Source organism: Pongo abelii, chromosome 2 (assembly GCF_028885655.2).
Source record: "Pongo abelii isolate AG06213 chromosome 2, NHGRI_mPonAbe1-v2.0_pri, whole genome shotgun sequence".
NCBI classification, from domain to species: domain Eukaryota; kingdom Metazoa; phylum Chordata; class Mammalia; order Primates; family Hominidae; genus Pongo; species Pongo abelii.
The window spans coordinates 115757737-115777870 of NC_085928.1; the positions used below are offsets into that span (position 1 = coordinate 115757737).

At 42.6% G+C, this 20134-nt stretch overlaps 1 protein-coding gene across 3 annotated transcripts in view; it reads left to right on the plus strand.

The window, feature by feature from the left end:
- Positions 1-20134, plus strand: part of SCN10A (sodium voltage-gated channel alpha subunit 10) — a 95942-nt gene that overhangs the window by 38797 nt on the left and 37011 nt on the right. For 2 of the 3 annotated variants that reach the window (XM_009239198.4, XM_024244789.3), the window contains exons 11-14: positions 2795-3088; positions 5119-5230; positions 12637-12875; positions 15461-15634. In XM_009239198.4, coding sequence (XP_009237473.2) covers positions 2795-3088; positions 5119-5230; positions 12637-12875; positions 15461-15634 — 819 coding nt within the window. The remainder of the gene's footprint in view (positions 1-2794; positions 3089-5118; positions 5231-12636; positions 12876-15460; positions 15635-20134) is intronic. The other variant, XM_024244790.3, reaches the window with a different exon arrangement.

The window sequence follows — 20134 nt, forward strand, 5'->3', positions numbered from 1 at the left end:
CCTTTTTTTTTTTCTGATGCGTCGAGGTGGTTTTTATTTTTTACTTAGTTTTTTTTTTTTTTAATTGACACATCACAATTTTACATAATTATTGGGTATAATTTCTGACCTCCTTCCTAAGGCCCTGCAATTCAAGCTGTCACCTGTTGTTATCAGAAAAGGTCCCAGCACCCATCTCTGTGACACAATCCAGCCTGGGAATGGCTTCAGCACCTCACCTCAGACCCTGTAGCAATTCTCTTCCCCCCATAATAACTTTCTGCCTCCCACTCTAAAATTTGCACTGCAACTTTCCTCACCATGCTTCCTCCCACCACCTTCCTGCCCCTTGAAAGTCCTTTTACCCCAAATATGCCTTTTCTATAGGTCTGACAGATAATATCGCCTGTATGGGAGGGTGGCTCCACACTAACAGTGGGGAAAAGGGGATCAACATGGCTATTTTTTATGCTTTATACCTCTCACTTCCCTCTCAGTCTCTTTTCCTGTGCTAAGCCGAAGGATGTTTTACTTTTTTGCAATACCATCTCTCCAACCCTCAGATTTATGTGTGCATATACAAACACAGACACACTTGCATGCACACCAACCTCATGACACACCCACACTTCAGCATTTATCTGCATCTGTGCCCTCCTCTTTCTTGCTTTGCCTCTTTTGAGCAGCACCTGGCATACATGGGGCACAGTTCAGTCAATCACAGAACAGGATGAATCACAGCTTCCATGGAAATGTCAATGACACTGAATTGGGCTTTAATTTCCCCCATTCTGTCAGCCCCACACAGATTAGCACTTGGATGTCCAATAATTGGTATGTGTGCTTGTCTCTCCAGTGATGCTTACTTTCAAAGGGAAAAAAGAGGAGTTGTAACTTGTTCATTCAACAATACTAGGTGCTTGGTATAAAGAGATGACTAGAACATGTTCTTTTCCCCAAGGATTTCCATTTGGGTGGAGGAGGCAGATATTAACACAGCTATGTGTTAAATAGCGTATTAGAGACACATACATGGTGTTTTGAGAATCAAGGAAGAAACATCCACTCTTATGGGGCTGGATAGGTATCAGAAAAGGCTTCCTGGAGGAAGGCATAATTGGGGTCAACAATAAATAGCATGTAGGGATTCTTCTAGTAATTGAAGACTTGAGAGAGTTTGGGGAGGAGTATTTTCCCAGAAGAAAGAACAACAAATATGTGCAAAGACAGGGAGGCACCATTTGAGTACTTCTTTAATGCTAACTGATTGATTGGAGCCCACTCAGGAAGGCATCCTCTCCCTCTTTTCCCAGGTACATTCATCTGGTAAATAGACCTAATGCAGTTTTTATATAAAGTCATTTTATAACCAATAGAAATTAAATAGAGGAATATATAGGAGAGACCCAAGAGGGTTTTTGTGGAAAATCACAGACCAGTTGGTCTCGTTAGAGGATGAATTTTAAAGCAATTCTAATGCTTATACTCAGAAGACATTGCCCACCATTTGTCAAAAAGCTTAATTCTAAAATAACTCGTGGCCAAGGAGACACTGCTGTGAAATATGCACCCAAAATTTTCTTCTCAGTTTCTTCATTGGTTTGCTTGGTGCTCAAGTGCAAATAATGTAGTATTCCCTTCCTTAATATGGATGTGCCAATTTTTCTCATTTGCTTCAAAAATTGGAAGGATTTTTGCATTTTATGAGTTCTATAGTCCTTGGGCATGTATTACAGGCAGAGAGTACTCTATTTATAATACTGGGCTTTTAATAATCGTTGCTAAACAGGATCAGGCTTCAATTTATCGAGAGGAAACTTCAGTTCTGTAAGATAAGGGGATTAGTAAGGAGAACCCCAATTGGCAAGATTCTCCACTTTAGTAGCTTAGTAATTAAAAGGAATTAAGGAAGGTGAGTGGAATAAATCAGTATGATCAGAGTTCAGTATGAAGTCAATGTTTAGATTTTGTACATAGTATAGACCACCTGAGGACAGAAATGATGGTTTGTTATGGTCAAGTTTCACTATGGTCATGGGAACTACCTAACCCAGCACACTAATTCTCTGAGGGCTCTGGGTTTATGAATTAGCTCTTTTCTCTGGCAACTTTAAGCCACACAGTTCCCTCAGTGGAAGATTTTGATGGGAAATGTTTATCGATTTGGAGGAATTACATTATTCTTCCAGGAAATTAGGCTGCAACCCTTTCTTCAATCTCTCTATTGTTGACTGTTCAAGCCTCGAGGGATCCTAGAAACTCATTGCACCATACAGCTCTTGTCTCCTTCTTTGCAACACAAACTCTCACACTCATACAGATGGGATCTAATGAATTGTACAACCTAATTTTCAGACAATGAAGTGCACTCATTCATTCAACAACCACTTACCAAGTATGTTCCAGTACTGGTGTTCATAGTAGCCTCCTTAGGTCACAACTTTGCATGTGGAAAAGAGAACTTAGGACAGCTTTGTCTAGCCCTGTGGCCAAAGATTGGCAATCAACTGAACTATCCAGGTGACAAGGTTTCCTCTGACATGTTCCTGGCCATGATAACCTATTTGCTGAGCATCGGCACCCTGTAATCTCTCCTCTCTCCTGGTCTTTCCCCAAGTTTGTCTAGAATCTCCTTTTTTCTTTTTCCCTCAGCATGCATACCTAGAATACCCCTTAGATTTGTGCCTTTACTTAGCGACTGAAAGGTCATAAAGATAGGGGCAGGGAAATGGGAGTAGGTAGAGGGAAGTGTCGGGCTCTAGATTTGCCAGAGGACCAGTTTCCAGCCTTCTTGCTCCTTTGGGGCAATGCCCAGTCTTTTCTAGGCCTCACCTCTGGAAAACGCCGGGCTAGTCATGGCAGCGTGTTCCATTTCTGGTCCCCTGGCCGAGATACCTCACTCCCTGAGGGAGTCACAGATGATGGAGTCTTTCCTGGAGACCACGAAAGCCATTGGGGCTCCCTGCTGCTGGGTGGGGGTGCTGGCCAGCAAGGCCCCTTCCCTAGAAGCCCTCTTCCTCAACCCAGCAATCCTGACTCCAGGCATGGAGAAGATGAACACCAACCGCCACCCACTAGTGAGCTTGCCCCTGGAGCTGTCGATGTCTCGGTGAGTTTGTGAATGCTTCAGACTCCCCCAGGCTGTATTCCAGCTAGAAGCCTTGGACCAAGAAGCCTGAGTATCACCAATGGAAGGGATCTTTAGCCATCATCCTGTCCAGTGCCTCCCCATTCTACTCCTTTTTTACAGACATAGAAGATGAGACCCAGAGAGAGAGAGATTGAGTTGGCCTGAGGTCAAACAGGTTTCCTGGTTTATTCTGCAGTAGTGATACAAATTATATTCCATTTGACCCCGCATTTCTTATCAGTGCTTCTCTGTCCCCACTCAACATCACTGCCTCAGTGATAGGCCTGCTTTCTTGCTGGACAGGTATGAGAAAAACTGAAGGACCCTTCTCTTCCTTCTTATGGCTCTATGCAAACTCCTCTAGGCTGGGCAAATGGAACCCAGAGAAATTCAGGAAGTTTCTTAGGACAGATCTGAATAGAAGCACAGTATTCCTTGCTTTACTCACAGAAGAAATAATTTGCCAAAATGAACAAATTAGGCAACAGTGACTAACTGGCCAGCACTCTTTAATAGAATAATCGCAGAGTGTAATGGCAAGTCAGGGATTCCTCATTGGATTGGGAGCTGTGAGTTAATGTGAGCTCTCCCCTCCAGTTTCAGTAATGATGTTTCTTGTGTTTTTCGTTTGCCCTCTCTGGCTAGCCAGGGATACAGAGCAATTTGCAGACAGAATTGTAAAGAGACCAATATATGGTTCCACTGATACAGATAAGTCTTACAGAGTTGCTTTAGCTCAGTCTCTGACTCAATGTCACGTGATTCAGAGTCCCAGCAAGAAACAGATGGACCACTCCGATGGGCTAATAGAGTTTAGTAAAGTATATACAGAGGTGTAGGCTGGGCTTAGGGAATGAATAAGCGACAGTGAGGCACCTAGAAAATAGTAACGGGGGAAGCTGTTACATGCCTAGGCTGAAGGGATGAAGGAAAGGACCAGAATTAGACTACAGCAGCAGCTGCCCTCATGTGTCAGAGAGGCTGCCTGGCAGAACTTGTGATCTTAGTAGAGGATCACAGCTCTGCTACTCAGCCATAGCACAGGAGAGAAGAAGCCAGGGGAAAATACCTGACTTGTCTCTCCTTCTGTCCTTGAATGTCCTGCCTATGTGTCCCATTAACCAAACCTGGCCAGAACCAGAGGGTAAGGGTAATGCATTTTGTACAGGTCTCCCTCCTCAGGAACAGAGAGAGCAGAGAAGGTAGAGAGTAGGTCTCCAGGGCAAACGGAATCACCAAAACAGAGCCTTAAAGTCAAAGGCAGCCTGCAGGGCTCCCTGGGAGTGCATTAGCACTCTAGAAAATGCCTCATTGAAGGCATTTATGCCTCTCTTGTGATGGGCCCCCACCCTCCTTTCTCTGTTCCTGAGATTATCGTGTGTCTAGATATTCTGACCTTGATTCATTCTAGTTAAATTACCAGGCTAGTGAAAGATTGACTCTTTAGGCCCTTCTGTTTAGTATGGACCTGTATTTTTGTCCCAACTGTGCCAGTTACCACCTGAGTCACCTTTAGCAAGTCCTTTAAATTATCCAAGCCTCCTTGTCTCCCCTTGTAAAAAGGTTTCTAAATAGCTGGAGGGTTAAATGAAATAATAAAGTGCCTACATTTTTATACATGTCTGACAGATAACAATAAATAGTGACTACTAGTATCATTTGCTTAGTCCTCATGGTTGGAAACTTTATAAACTTTCTTTATGTTTATTAACTGTTTATACTTACAGTATTCAGCAATAACATGCTGTACAGATTTGTAGCCTAGGAGCAATAGGCCACACTATTTAGCCTAGATGTATAGAAGGCTATAGCGTTTGTTTGTGTAAATACAATGTAGGATATTCACAGAATGATGAAATCACCTAATGATGTATTTGTCAGAACATATCTCTATCATTAAGTGACATATGACTATATATGAGATTGGCCAATAAGAGGCTGAATGATCCAACTTTGCCATGAAGATGTCAGGTTAAGGGAGTGTCCTGACTTTGTTTGTGTCTCAGCAGGCATTCGATGCAGGACAAAAGAAGACTTTCTTGTCAGCAGAATACTTAGATGAACCTTTCCGAGCCCAAAGGGCAATGAGTGTTGTCAGTATCATAACCTCCGTCCTTGAGGGTAAGTGCTGCTCATTGCATTGTTCATCCACTGTGCCATGATGAATTCCCATGTGAGCAGCAGAAGCAATGTCTCTAACTCCTGTCAAAGCGTCCATCTCTGTGTACTGGAATTCTTAATACTCCTCCTTCTTATGTCTTAGGTCCCACCATCTTTTATCAATGTGGTTTTTTTATATGCATAATTTTTCAAAAACAAAATAATTTGATAAGTAAAAGATCCTAGCTCATCTCTTGTTCAAATTAGCATCTGCTTTGCATGCATCACAAAACTAGATTTTTAAAAGTGATCTGGCAGGCATCAGAGAATTTCAGGCCAGCTCTCCAGTGTACAAGAAATGTAACCATCTTTAATTTTCCAACATGGCAAAATTATCCTTTTAATGGTTTCAAAATTATATTTTTCATGGTTGTAACTTACACAGTTGTAATTTAATTTCTTGTTCAAGCCCCCATTATGCTGAATATTGGAAGACAATTTAAATCCATTAATCAGTCAATTTAACTAAGTCCTTGTTAATTTAGAATTCTACCAATCAAGTGGGAATCCACTCAGTCTCCCCAGCAATGTGTCTAAGTTCCAAGCCAAGGGGTAGAGGAAGAGAGTGGCAATGGTCATGGCCACCTATCCACACACTTTGCCATAGAGCGTGATTGCATCCCCCTAACCCTGAGCAGGAGGTCTGTTCTAATCCAGCCTTTTTTTGCCTTAGGGCATGGAGAATGCAACCTTAGTCATTTCCAGTTATCTTACTCCCCTAGACAAATTAAACTGACCTAGGCTGGAGGAGTTGTAAGGGAGCTTGAGTGCTGGTGTGCTCCTGAGAAGGAGTCCTGTGTGTTTTCCTCCCAGCCCTAGGCTGAATCCTAATTTGAGGGGAAGAAGTGGTGAGCAATAGAAACCAAAAAAATGTTTAAGGGATTTCAAAACAGAGCCAATGTGTGCCTTACTTTCTAGGTAAAGCCAGAGGTGGCAAGCCTTAGAGAGAGATTCACATGCACAGAAACTGTAGAGTAGAACTAGCCAGTAATTTACCAGATATGCAGAGATGTATCTGTTTTGCTCACAGCTGGATCTCCATTACCTAGAAGAGCAGTGCATTAACAAAGGTGATATCTGGGGGGTGATGCTAATTTATAGTGGTGTAAACTGATAAAAAGGAAGAAAATAAGGAATCGTCAGGTATCTTGGGGTAGGATGGACTTCTGCTCAAGGAAGATACTGTGAGAGTAGAGTAAGAAAGGCAGGAGAAACAAAGAAGTTTTTAAGAAAATCTGGGGAAAGGCAACCTTAGCTTAGGTCAACCTTAGGTTAGAGAAGGCCTGAAGCAGCCTCAGAGAGAGCCCTGTGGCTCCAGAATGGCAGAGAGGAGCTGGATGATGACTTAGCCCCCAGTGAAGGCTATGGAAAAAGATGAGTGAGACCCACAGATGGAAACTAGAGAGAGAAGAGCCATCTTCATGGACTCTCCCACCAGGGACCAGATGGGAGCTACAACTCAGGCAAAATACGCTTAGCAATGACAAAGGACCAGCCCAACTCTCCACCAGGTTTGAGCCCTACAAAACTCAGACACAGACTCAGATATTGAAATAGTACCCAACATTCACTTAACAAGAGACAGTTCCCATGGTGAGGACCTGAAGCATAAATTGAATTCAACTAAGTTACATTTCTTGCATACCTGAGTTTGCGCTTTGAGAAATGTGTACTCATTTCTCAACAACAATGTGTACAGACTGTCTTATATTATTTTTTCTCATTGATAATTATTTAATATCACCATTCATTGTAATAGAGTCTGCACTTCTAACACTTTTCATGGCATAGAATTTGACCAAGCTGCTATTCCCACAATTTTTTTCTTGGCCAGATAGGTTTCTTGGTTTTTGTTTGTTTGTTTTGGTTTTTGTTTTGCAATTAGTCATCAAACAGCAAACATTGAATACAAACAGTTTGTTTTTTCATTTATTCTCGAAAACTGTTAAGCTTCCTCCTTCTCTCTTCTTTCATTTATTCTCTTATCAACAAGCATTTGTTGAGCCCCTGTTGTGTGTGTGGCATTGCTCTAGGTGCTGGGATTCAGTGGTGAACTGATATAAGCTTGTGCTCATGGAATCTACATCCTAGCAGGGAAGGGGACATGAAAGATGAACATGAATAGATATTCAGATATAAGAAGTAAGAGAAAAAATAAAGTAGGAAAGGAGATGGAAAATTCTCTCCAAGAAGAACAGAAATTTGAATTAAATAAAGGAATCAGCTATGTAAGAACCTGAGGAGAAAGTTCGCCGACACAAATAGCAAGTACAATGCATTCTGCAAGAATGAGATAGCAATAAGCAAAATGCGTGTCCCAAACACATCCCAGTGTAGGTAAGACAAAAGAAGGTCATGGGATGAATGAATGAGAGGCAACAGAGGGTGGTAGTTAGAACACTGCTCTGGAGCCCAGCTGCTTGGGTTTGCATCCTAGCTCTTCCACTTATGGTACACAGTGTGACCTTGGAGCTTCAGTAACTTTTCTGTGCCTCAGATTTTTAGCCTGTAAAGTAGTGAGAATATCTTGTAGAGTTTTGTGAGGATTAAATGAGTCAGGTCAAGCAAAATGCTTAGAACCGTGACTGGCATGTAGTAAATACTCATCACATTTGGCTATTATGATTCACTAGGTTGTAAAATCTATGAGGGCGGAGATGTGTCTTGTTTTACTCACAGCCTGACCTCCATTACCCAGAAGACAAGTGCATGCACAAAGGTGATATTTGGGTGGTTGGCGGGGGGAGTGATGCTAATGTATAACAGTATGAACTGATAAAAAGGAAGAAAATAAGTAATAGTCAAATATGTTGGGGTAGGGTAGACTTCCCCTCAAGGAAGATGCTGTGACAGTAGAGTAAGAAAGGCCAGAGAAAAAATGATGTTTTAAAGAAAATCTGAGGAGAGGAAACCTTAGGTTAAATCAAAGAGGTCAAAGTTTTCTGAGCATAGGGCACATCGTCTTCTCTGGTTGGATGTTATATTCATTACACACATGAGACACCTGAAGGATGCTTCATGCTGCCAGAGTCATAATAGGATTTACAAAGGCCACCTCTTTAAGAGGGATTGTGCTTAAGAAAGTTTGGCCCAAACCAATAGGAGTTTGACAATTCACTGAACTCAAAGCATGTGAACCATCTATGCTTGGCATGCAGGCTGAGATTTCACTGTTGTCCAAACCAGAATTCCAGAAGCTGGATCACAGAAGTGAGCTTACTGGAGTGGTGAGTGCCTTAAAAAGGAAGTGCAGGATACTAAGTGAAATATGGTAAGGTTTGCCTGGAGCCAGGGAATTATCCCAGGCTGAAAGGACTGCAAAGCAGAAGAGAGAATAACATTTGAAGGAATGAAAAAGCCTAATGTAGCTGTAACCTAGAGAACCAGGAGAACTCAAAATAAGGCTAGAGGGATGAGTTGGGGCCAGATCCCAAGAACCTCCTAGACTGCATTAAGGATATGGGATTTCATGCTAAGAGGAGTCAGGTGCTATTAAAGGATTGGAGGCAGGGAAGTTACATTTGCATTTTATAAAAGTTACTCTGGATACTTGTAGATAATGAAATTAAGAGGGGAAGTATGTTGGCAGGGAAACCAGTTAGGAGGAAACCAAGTACAAGATGGCGGTGCTTGAACTCTAGGGTAGTGACAGTGGGGCTGATGGGAAATGGAAGGATATGAGAGCCATCTAAGGGGCATAAGATTCAGGACTTGATGATGCATATGGTTCTGGTATAAGCGCCTTAAGATATGCTGATACAATAACTCATAAAGGGAGCATTTTAGGGGAAGAAGTGGGCTTTACTGGGGAAAGATGAAAGAAGATTATGAGTTGAGTCTGGGATATATTGGGTTTCAGGTGCCCTTGGAGCATCTAGGTAGGGGTGTCCAGTAGGAAGTTGACTTTAGGATATATGGGTCTAGAACTTAGATGACAAAGATGGCCTATATATATATATATATATATATGAAAGCAGTTCGGATGTTAGTGGTAATTTTGAAAAGACGCAAGTGGATAAGTTAACACAGAAGGGTTGAAGTAAGAAGAGAAGAAGGCCTCAGACACAGTTCTAACAAACTAAATGTTTAGTGGTTAAGCAGAAGAGATGGACCCAGCAGAGGAGACTGAAAAGGAAGGTACAGAAATAGGAAAAGATCTAGAAGAATATAATGCAGAGCCAAGAGTAAAAATTTCTTCAGAAAGAATAGAAAGGCCAACAGAGGCAATGCTGTGGAAAGGTCAGGTAAAATGAAACATGAAAAGGTCCAGGGGCTTTAGTCACATGGATGTCTTTGGTAATCTAAGCAAAAGAAGATTAATGGAGTAAAAGGGTAGGCAGAGGTCATATTGAAGGGGCTTAAAGAGCAGGTGAGAGGTGAAGAAATGGAGATATGGGGTGCAGACAATTTTTTCAAGAAGTTTGCCTGGGAGGAAGAGGAGATAGTAAGATGGCACTAGGGAGTAGGTAGAATTGAAAGAAGACTTTTTGGTTTTTGTGTTTGGGGGAGTTTTTGTTTGTTTGTTTGTTTGTTTTGAGAATATTTGCATGCTAATGGGAAGGATCTGAGAGAATAAGAGAGACTGAAGATTAAGGGAAGAAAGAGAATATTCAACAGACTCCTGCAGTGGTAGGAGAGAATGCACAGTGGAGACACTGGTGTTAACAGGAGCAGGGGGACCTCTTTAAGCGTAACAGGATAAAGGGAGGAAAGTTCTTTCTGTTATCAATTTTATATAGGAGATCCTTTTGAGGTGGGGCCATGGTCATGTTTTAAGCTGGCAAGTAGATACTTTTAGCCTCTGTGTCTCTGCAATCAATCAAGTTCAGCAATGTCAAGGCTGTTTACAAAGATGCCTCTCTTTTCCCATCATGCCTCACAGGTGGCTGCTTCCTGCCAAAATGGCACATCTAAAGTGTCCTCATTCATCACTACTTCCTGTGCTTCTTTTTAGTGCCAAAATAGGTCCAGGGAAGTTCTTGCTTTTGTTCCAAACAGGGATTGTTGATTTTGGTCCCAGGATGTGCCAACTTCTTTAGAGAACTATGCTTTGCCAGTTTTGACATCTGTAGTTTCTAAAACCCACAGTCAGTGATTAAAACAGCATGACAGTGAAAATAAATAGTCTGATCTGTGGAAGAGAAATGGACATGTGTATATGAAAACACATGAACATAAATGGTAATAACATGACAAAAATGACATTTCAAATCTTGGGAAAATGAAAAATTATTCAATAAGTAATGTTGATATAAATAATCAGAGACAGGAAAAAATAAACCACATCAATATCTTACTCTATACCCAAAATAAATTTCAAATGCACCAAAGTTTTAAGTGAAAAAAGTGAAACTACAAAAGAAAGAAAAAAACATGGAGAAGGTATTTTCCAAGTCTTGCAGTGAGAAAAGCTTCATATGTAAGGCATACATGCAAGAAAACAAATAAAAATACTACTGATAAATCTTGACTACATACACATTTTTAAATTATCAGGAAAAAGCACTGTTAGCAAAATTTGGGGGCACACCGTTATTTCTCTAAACTCATTTTTCAAGTGCATATAGTAAAAAAAAAAATCTAAACACTGCAAATGTGTATGCAATGACAACTATGTCTCCTTCCCACTATAGACCCTTCCTGCTCCCCAGACTCCTGGTGCACCCCCCTCCCACTCCAGTTTATCTTATATTCTTCAAGCAATGTTCTATGCATATATAAGCACATGCATGTACATACACACATTACACATATATATTTTTCTACATTACCACAAATAAATCTGCCTCATTCTTTTTCATAATGTATTATGCTTTATCAGTTGTTGTTTTCCATTATTATTATAAACAATGGACATCCTCTTTCTTTGCCCACATAGGCTGATATCTGTTCAAGATGCATGTCTTGCCGAGGAATTTATAGATAAACTTAAAGCTAAGAAATTGCCCTCCATCGAGGTGGACACAGTTACACATCCACATGGAGATTTAATGGAGGCAGGTAGAGAGATGAGCCAAGTGTTCAGGAAGGGATCAGAAATTGGACACATAATTTGGTGGGACTTGGCATAGAGATGGTTTTTTAGGGCTATGAGATTCAAAAACATAGAGAAGCTAAGGTGAGAATGCTTAAGTTATTCAACATTTACAAGCAGGAAAGAAAAGGGAGACAAAAACAGAAAGTGAAAAGAAGTGGAGAAATATGGGAGAAAAAGCAAGAGATGATGCAGTCCCCAGAGCCAAATGAACACTGGTTTCAAAGAGAACAATATAAATTCTGTCAAATGTTATAAGGGTAAGATGAGATCAAGAAATCAATTATTTGAATTTGGAAGCAGTTAAAGTCAGATTCCAGGGGCTGCAGAGAAAAAAAGAGGTAAGGAGGTGTAGAAGGTTAAGTGTAGAAAACTCTTACAAGGAATTTTATTGTTAAAGAAGCAGTAATGAAAGAGAGCATGGGGTCCAGAGAGACTTTATCAAAGCTGCGAGGTAATTAAAGCATGTTTACCTGCTCATGGGAATGGTCTGGAAGGGAGACGGGTCTGGATGATGCAGGCCTTGAATCGGTGGGAAAGGAAAGGGCCCGGCACAAGTGGGAGGGGTAGAGCCACCCACGCACTGTGTAGGGCACAAAGACAGAATACCGGGTGGACTTGCAGATATGCCAGAGATTTAGTGGTAGGAAGAAGGGGAAGTTCTTTTGTGAGCTAGTCTATATTCTGAGTGAAATAAAAGGGAGCTCATCAACAGAGAGTAAGTAGAAAGAAGAGCTGGAGGTTAGAGGGGGGAAGAGGAAGTGAGAAACAGTCATCTAGAAGACTGAAGGAGTGGAATATAATATAGAAACACAGCCAGATTTCTGGGCAGGGCAAGACTGGGGCTCACAGATCTCTAGGAGGGTCGGTAAGCATAGTTGTGTATTTTTTCCAGCCAGGTCTAGCTGGTTGGGTGCAAGTACAGAGTAGTCTACAAATTGGGTCTATTCACAGTTCAGGGTTTGCCAGGCAAGTGCAATGAAGGAGGAGAGGGTCAAAACAATTGAGGGTGTCTGCAAGGGAGTAGTTAGAGAGATGGATGTGAAATCTAAGCTGAGTAAATTGAGAAGTAAGGACATGATATAGGTGATGGGCAGTAAAAATGTGTAATGTCAGCAGTTTAAAGGACTGGATGGGGCAGACATTAATTGGAGTTGTAGGACTAAAGGAGTTCAAAATATAGGAAATGAACACCAGAGACAGAGAGAGGGCTGAAGTCAAAATGTTGGAGGCGGTACTTATTAGTAACAACAAGGTCTAGAGGATGACTGCAGAATTGGGGTCCAAGGTGACACATGGCTAACAGCTGTCATTGACCACACCTGTAATGCAGAACTCGAGGAGTCTGAACAGAAGTGCCCACCCTGCTTGACCAGCTTGGCTCAGAAGTATCTGATCTGGGATTGCTGCCCCATGTGGATGAAGCTCAAGACAATTCTCTTTGGGCTTGTGACGGATCCCTTTGCAGAGCTCACCATCACCTTGTGCATCGTGGTGAACACGATCTTCATGGCCATGGAGCACCATGGCATGAGCCCTACCTTCGAAGCCATGCTCCAGATAGGCAACATTGTGAGTGCTCTGGCTGGTACTGCCCTCAGTGGTGTGGCCGGGGCAGGGTGGGGATGGTGGCAGGGTGTGGTTCGGGTGGGGTGGGGCATGCCCTTATTGGTTAGTGTGTTGAGCCAGTTAGCTGAGAGCAGAGCAACAGTAGGGGAGACATGTGGACACTGGGTTCAGGAGGTCAAGTGTGGGAGGACCCAGGCTGAGCTGGTGGGAATGGCTTTGGGATGAACAAGCACAGGAAAATGAACCAAGAGAGCCTGGAGCCAGAGGCAGCTAGTTGCCCTTTACAAAACATAGGACAACTACTTGAATTTTCTGGATCTCAGTTGCCTCTACCTTGAAATGAGGATAAATGTCACTTTTTTATCTAAAGACAATCTTTGGACTTGTCCATTTCCTTCCAATGTAATTACTTTTATGACTGCAATTAACAGTAGCCACGATTTTCAATGCTGTCACTTAAGGAGAAAAAGAGTTGGGGAGGGAAGGGGAAGACAGTGGAAGGGAGGAAACATGGAAACAAGGTTGCTGTTGTAACAAAAGCATCAGGAAGTCGGAACTTTTCTTTGGCATCTAGTTTAGACATGATGCTACTTTAAATTTTCCTCCATCACTTGTTAGTATTATTTACTCTTAACAAGATACAATCCATACTGGATTTCACTATATACTGAATAAAGTATCTGACTCAGAGGAAGAACAACTGCTCCAACCTTGCCCCACCCACAGGAATAGTAATAATACTCAGATGCTTCTCATGGATTATCTCATTTTATTTTCACAACAACCCCATACGGGAGGCACTCTTGTTATTCCCTTTCCCAGATGGAAAAATGGAGATGCAAAAGGTTAAATAATCTTCCCAAGATCATAGAGTTGAGTTTAGTGGCCACATCAGAATTTGAACCCAAACAGACCGGCTCCCAAGCCCACTTTTCTTAACCCCTTAATTAAGCCACCTCACAAGACCTGCATGTGTGTGTGTGTGTGTGTTCAAACACATGCACACATGATAGGCAGAAGCTAGAAAGGGTCAGCGTCTTGCCTTCATGTCCGCAGCAGGGTCTACCAAGCTGGAGGTGACCTACTGGATTCACCAGAACTGTTTGGCTTTGGGGTCCAGCTTCTTATAGGCTGCAGACTTAGGTGGAGGGTGAAGGCCCAGAGGAAATGTGACTACTTGTCCCTAGAAACCACTCCCTCCGCCATAATCCAGGGCTGTGAAAGGGGCTGCAGTAGGTTCTGGAACATGGTAGAATCAGCATGCCTCACGTTTTGGCAGCACCTAGGCTGAGGTCACATCCTAAAGTTGATATGAAAAGGAAAAATGGAAAGAGAAGAGAATGCTTATTTCCAAGAAGTCAGCCTAAGACCACAGAGGGCCTTATGGAATAGACATTTGAGCCCACGCCCTCATTCTACAGTTAGAAAAGTAGAAGCAAGAGAGAGAAAAGGCCTTTCCCACAGAGTCAGAGGAAAGCGCCATTTTTTTAAAGCAAGAAAGTCATGTGTTTGGTGCCTGCAATGAGTCAGGTGCTTTATGAATGTTATTCCAGTGTCACAACAACATTATGAGGTTATTGTCACCCTCACATGACAAAAGAGAGCACTGACTCAGAGAGTTTAAGTATCCTGCCCAAGATTGTATAGCTGATGAGGGTGGAACCAGGGTGGACCCAGGTCTCTGGAAGACACAAGACCTCAACCCTACCCTCCACCACACCATACTGACTTGCCTACAAGGGGCACTCAATAGATACTCTTTGAATCAGTCTTGTGGCATGAGAAAGTCACTTAAACTCTCAACCTGTTTTCTTCTCCATAAGAAGATGCATTGTCTGTTTCTCAGGCTGGTAAGGGGCTCAGATAAAAAGATATGAAGGAAAAGCACCTGACCCTGGTCTTTGCTTTCCTCCTTCTCTGTCTCCCTTCCCTGCTGGTTGTTGTGTTACCCGAGCCTGGTTCTGACCTCTCTCAGTGTCAGAATTCTGTCCTATTTAAGGCAATTAGAGACACACAGAGCCTAAAAGAATCTTAGAGACAATGAATCATTGTTCTTACTAGTCACTGTTATTTATGAATGAACTACTGTCTGCCAGGCCCTTTGTTAAGAACTGCACATGCATTGGCTCATTTTATGCCCATCATACAGATGAGGAAATTGAGGTACAGGGAGGATGCATTATTTGTCCAAGCTTACATAAGCTAGGAAATGTCTGAGCTGGGATTTTAATTCAGGTCTATGATGTCCCACAACCCACGCTTTTTAACTACTGAACCAGACTGACTCTTCACTGACAAAATGATATTATAATAATGATCTTAAAGACTATCCGCTTACTCCACTCCCACCACCAGTCACATAGAAAAACTGCAGCATGCACAGCCCCTGAGAAAGGTGCAGAAATGTCTCCATTCTGTCACATTGACTGTTCCCCTGGCCAATCCTCAGGAGCGCACAGATAACACAGCAACTGAACAAAACAAGAGGATTTTCTATTTTGTAAATAAGACATTTTCTTGCTGCCATTTTTATCATTGCCTCTGACTCCACAGATCCCACTGTGATGAAAACTTGTTTCCACTCCTAGGTCTTTACCATATTTTTTACTGCTGAAATGGTCTTCAAAATCATTGCCTTCGACCCATACTATTATTTCCAGAAGAAGTGGAATATCTTTGACTGCATCATCGTCACTGTGAGTCTGCTAGAGCTGGGCGTGGCCAAGAAGGGAAGCCTGTCTGTGCTGCGGAGCTTCCGCTTGGTAATGTTTTTCTCTTTATGGCTTGGATAAACTCCCACCCAGACTCAGGGAAAACACTGTGCTCTGGGGACTGCACCAGCCAGCTCCCCCTTCCTCTCCTGTCCTTGTGGGAGGGAGCAGGGTCTGACTCTTGGACGACTGGAGACTCGGGACTGTGGTCCCAGCTTTTTGCTGACTCAGAGCGGGGACATGCCTTCTCCTTTCTGGGCCTTGGTTTCCTCATCTGCACCAAGAGAGGACTTCCAAGCACTGTCCTCGTCTCTTATCAAATAACAATAACAGCAATAATCATAGCAGCTAATACTACTGAGCACTTACAATGTGTCAGGCATAGCACTGGACACTTGGAAAAAAGTACCTCATTTTATGCTCACAACAACCCTGAGAGATAGTCGTTTTTAAGATCCTCATGGGTGGGTGAGCAAAAAGAATTGGTTCCATGACAACCCCAAAGTCTCCCATCTGCCAAGCAAGCGAATAAGCCTCAGACCTGGATCTCAAATCCAGGTTGTCTGACTCCAGAGCCCCAGCTCCTTCCAGCCTCAAGGAAGTCATTCTCTGATTCCTTGGTGCCCGAAATCACAGCCCCAATGTCTCAAGCACCTTCAACCTGCCTCCCATTAGTCTCACTCACATGCAATGACGGCTCTTCTCTAAACTCAGCTCCAGGACGCCCTCTACAGGAGAAGTGCCACAGGCCACCCACTTTTATCAGAGCCACGTTTGTCAGCCAAACCTGTCAGATTCCCAGGAGTGTCGGGTCACTAGGTCTCCAGGCCATCTGGAGGAAGCTTGGCATCTCACTGACTCTTGGGAATAGGAAAGAGGCCTGAAGAAATGTCATGGCTTGTTAGTGCAGGCTGCCTGCTCTCAGGAATCTCTCAGTATTAACTGGGAGCCCTGCATCTAGCCTTGGAGAGAGGTGACAAAACAAAGGGGAGTATCCAGCAATCTCCCCAAGGTCCTGATAAGTGTTGGGCATCCAGAGGTTGAAGGGGGTGCATGGTTCAGGAGGCAACGAGACACTAGGATAGATCTACTTGGGACCCTATCACAGGGGCCAGTGAGACAGTGCTGAGCCCCTAAACTTGGTGTACCTGGATTAGGGGTGGCAAACTCAAATGCCCATGTGCAGTGACGTAGAGCCAGGCATGGAAGAGATTTGGGCACTGGATTTGCCTCAGGTAGACAGGCAAAGATGACTCCATTTCACCTAGGCAGACCCAAAGCAGTGCACAACTCCAGGGAGGGATATTTACATAGAAATCAATGTGACCATCTCAGGCCAGGTGCAATGGCTCACACCTGTAATCCTAGTACTTTGGGAGGCCGAGACAGGAAGATCGCTTGAGCCCAGGAGTTCAAGGGCAACATGGTGAAACCCCATCTCTACAAAAAATGAAAAAATTAGCCAGGCATGGTGGTGCGCATCTGTTGTCCCAGTTACTCAGAAGACTGAGGTGGGAGGATCACCTGAGACCAGGGAGGTGGAGGCTGCAGTGCACCATGATCATGCCACTGCACTCCAGCCTGGGAGACAGAGTAAGAACCTGTCTCAAAAAAGAAAGGAGACAGAGAGAGAGAGAAATAAAGATAGAAAAAGTGAGAGAAAGACAGATGAAAGAAAGAGAGCAAGAGAGAGAGAGAAAGAAAAAAAGAGAAAGAAAGAAAAAGAAAGAAAGAAAGAGAAAGAGAAAGAAAGAAAAGAAAGAAGAAAGAGAGGAAGGAAGGGAGGGAGGAAGAGAGACAGGGAGGGAGGGAGGGAGGGAGGGACGGGCTATGGCCTGTCCATTACTGTCAGAGTTACTAATTTTCCATAAAAAGTCAGAAATCCAGACTTTTGTGCAAATGTCTTTAATATTGGCTACTAATCCAATTTTTTAAAACACTCTAAAGACCAAATAAAGCATGTCCTGAGACACAGCTGTGCCATGAAACGCTGGTTGATGGCATCTGCCTAAGCTGATGGTGCTGTCACCATCCCAGGGAGGAGAAGGGTAGAGTAGGCCTGTAGGACTCTTTATCCATAACTTGAAAATCTTAGAAGGTCAGAATTAAATCACATTTTTAGAAGGACAGATTTCTCTAGGTATCTAGAAAGTGATATCAAGAGGCAGGCCCCTAAGCTAATGGTCAATATAAGGTACCTATGCACAATCGTCAAGAGAGCAAGATATCACACCCCCATACCCTGGCAGGCCCACAGTTAGTTTTCTAATAAAATATTAACATTTCTGCTACACTTGGGGAAGCAGAAGCTTAGTGTTTTAAGGTCTATGTGCTACTTTTGTTCTGATCCCACAGTCTAAAGTCCCAAACAACCAAAAATAGGCAAGTTTACTTCACAATCTGCCCCTACAGGATTCTGCAGGGGAATGCTGCCCTGTCCCCACCTCGCTGATTTAACATGCTGATCAGTGCACAATTCCCTAACTACACCCACCAACTACACACTTTCTTGGGATCTATTCCACTTCTCTCACGACCTGGCTTAGATTTCACAGCCCACCAGTATTATTATGCCCTTGAAAACAAACTCAATCACCTTTTCCCTCTGCCTCTTTGCATTTTTGTGTTTGGCAAAACCTCACTGGAGAGTCTAAGTCAAATATTTCTCTCCACCTTGCCTGCACCTGAGCTGTGAGAAATGCTGGAGAAAAATCACCGCCAGCTGGTCAGTTTCCTGGTTTTAATTAGTAGACTTTATTTTCAGGACAGTTTTCGGTTTTCAGAAAACTGGAGCAGATTGAACAGAAAGCTTTCATATACCATCAATCCCACAACACACGCACACACACACACACACACACACACACACAGAGAGAGTTTCCCTATTACCAACATCTTATGTTAGTACCTACATCTGTTACAAATAACTTCACTGGTTTCCCATTGCTCTGAGAATAAAATCCAGACTCCTCATGATGGTGTACAAAGTTCTGCATAATCAGGACCTGCCAGTTCGCCAGTCTCCGTCTTGCCCACTTTGCTCCAGCCAGAAAGGCCTACTCTCTCTTCTTCACACATAACAGAGAACTTCTTGGCTATGGGCCTTTGAAGTTTTTTCACTGTGCCTGGAATGCTTTTCCTTTAGTCTTCACTTAGCTCACTTATTCTCAACCTCTGTGTTCAATGCACTTGTCACCTCCTTAGAGGGGACCTCCCCAACCACACTATCTAAAGTTGGATTCCCTCATCAAATTAACCTGGCATTTACAATTGTCCTGCTATCCCATGAGGCAAAAACCAGAGTCTCTTGTCTACCATTTTATCCCAAGGGCCTAGCACAAGGCCCAGCACATACATAGGAACTCAATAAACACCTGTTGATTGATTGAAAGAAGGAAAGAAAGAGAGGAGGGAGGAGGGAAAAAGGAAGAAATAAAAAGTCTGTCTTCCTTCTCTCCCAAAATACCATTGCTTCTCCTCCCATCACTTAAAGCCTTGCTCCATTTGCGCCATTAGTCCATTGGTCTATCCTGGCACCAATATCAGTCTTAATTATGGCAGCTTTAAATATATCTGTGTCTGTAAATCAAGTAATCCACCTAATTTACTTCAAGAATATCTTGGCCTGCACACTTTTATATTCACTTTAGAATTATCTTGCCAAGTTACATACCCACATACACACAAAACTGCTATTGTTTTTCCCATTAGGGACTGCTATAATTGATAGGTCAATTTGGGAAGACTTATAATCTTTACATAATTCGGTTTTCTGATCTATGAAGATAGTATGCTCTCTATACCAGTCTTTCAATAAAGTTTAAAAATGTTTCCATGAGGTTTTTATAATTTTCTCCATAGGATCTTGCATATCTTTTTAAATGTTCTTTTCTGGCATTTTTGGCTAGCATTTTGATATTTAACATTTTTATATCCAGAAATGTCTCTTATTAATTCTAATAATTTATCTATACAATGTTTTAAATTTTCTAACATAATCACATCATGTGAAATAATGAGCTTAATTTCTTCTTTTCTTTTCTTTTTTTTTTTTTTTTTTTTGAGACGGAGTCTTGCTCTGTCACCCAGGCTAGAGTGCAGTGGCGTGATCTCAGCTCACTGCCAGCTCCACCTCCCGGGTTCACACCATTCTCCTGCCTCAGCCTCCCAAGTAGCTGGAACTACAGGCGCCCACCACCATGCCCGGCTAATTTTTTGTATTTTTAGTAGAGACAGGGTTTCACCGTGTTAGCCAGGATGGTCTCCATCTCCTGACCTCACGATCTGCCTGCCTTGGCATCCTAAAGTGCTGGGATTACAGGCATGAGCCACCACGCCCAGCCTAATTTCTTCTTTTCTAATCCTTATGCCATTAGGTTCTTTTTACTAGATCACTGTGCTAGTTAGGACATCTGGTACGCTGTTGAAAAGAAGTGTTAATAACAAGTATCTTTATCAATTTTCTAATCCCAAAAAGAATCCTTTCAGTATTTCACCACCTCTAACAGTTGTGGCAGGCTTTTTTTAAAGATAAGAAACCTTTATCAGTTT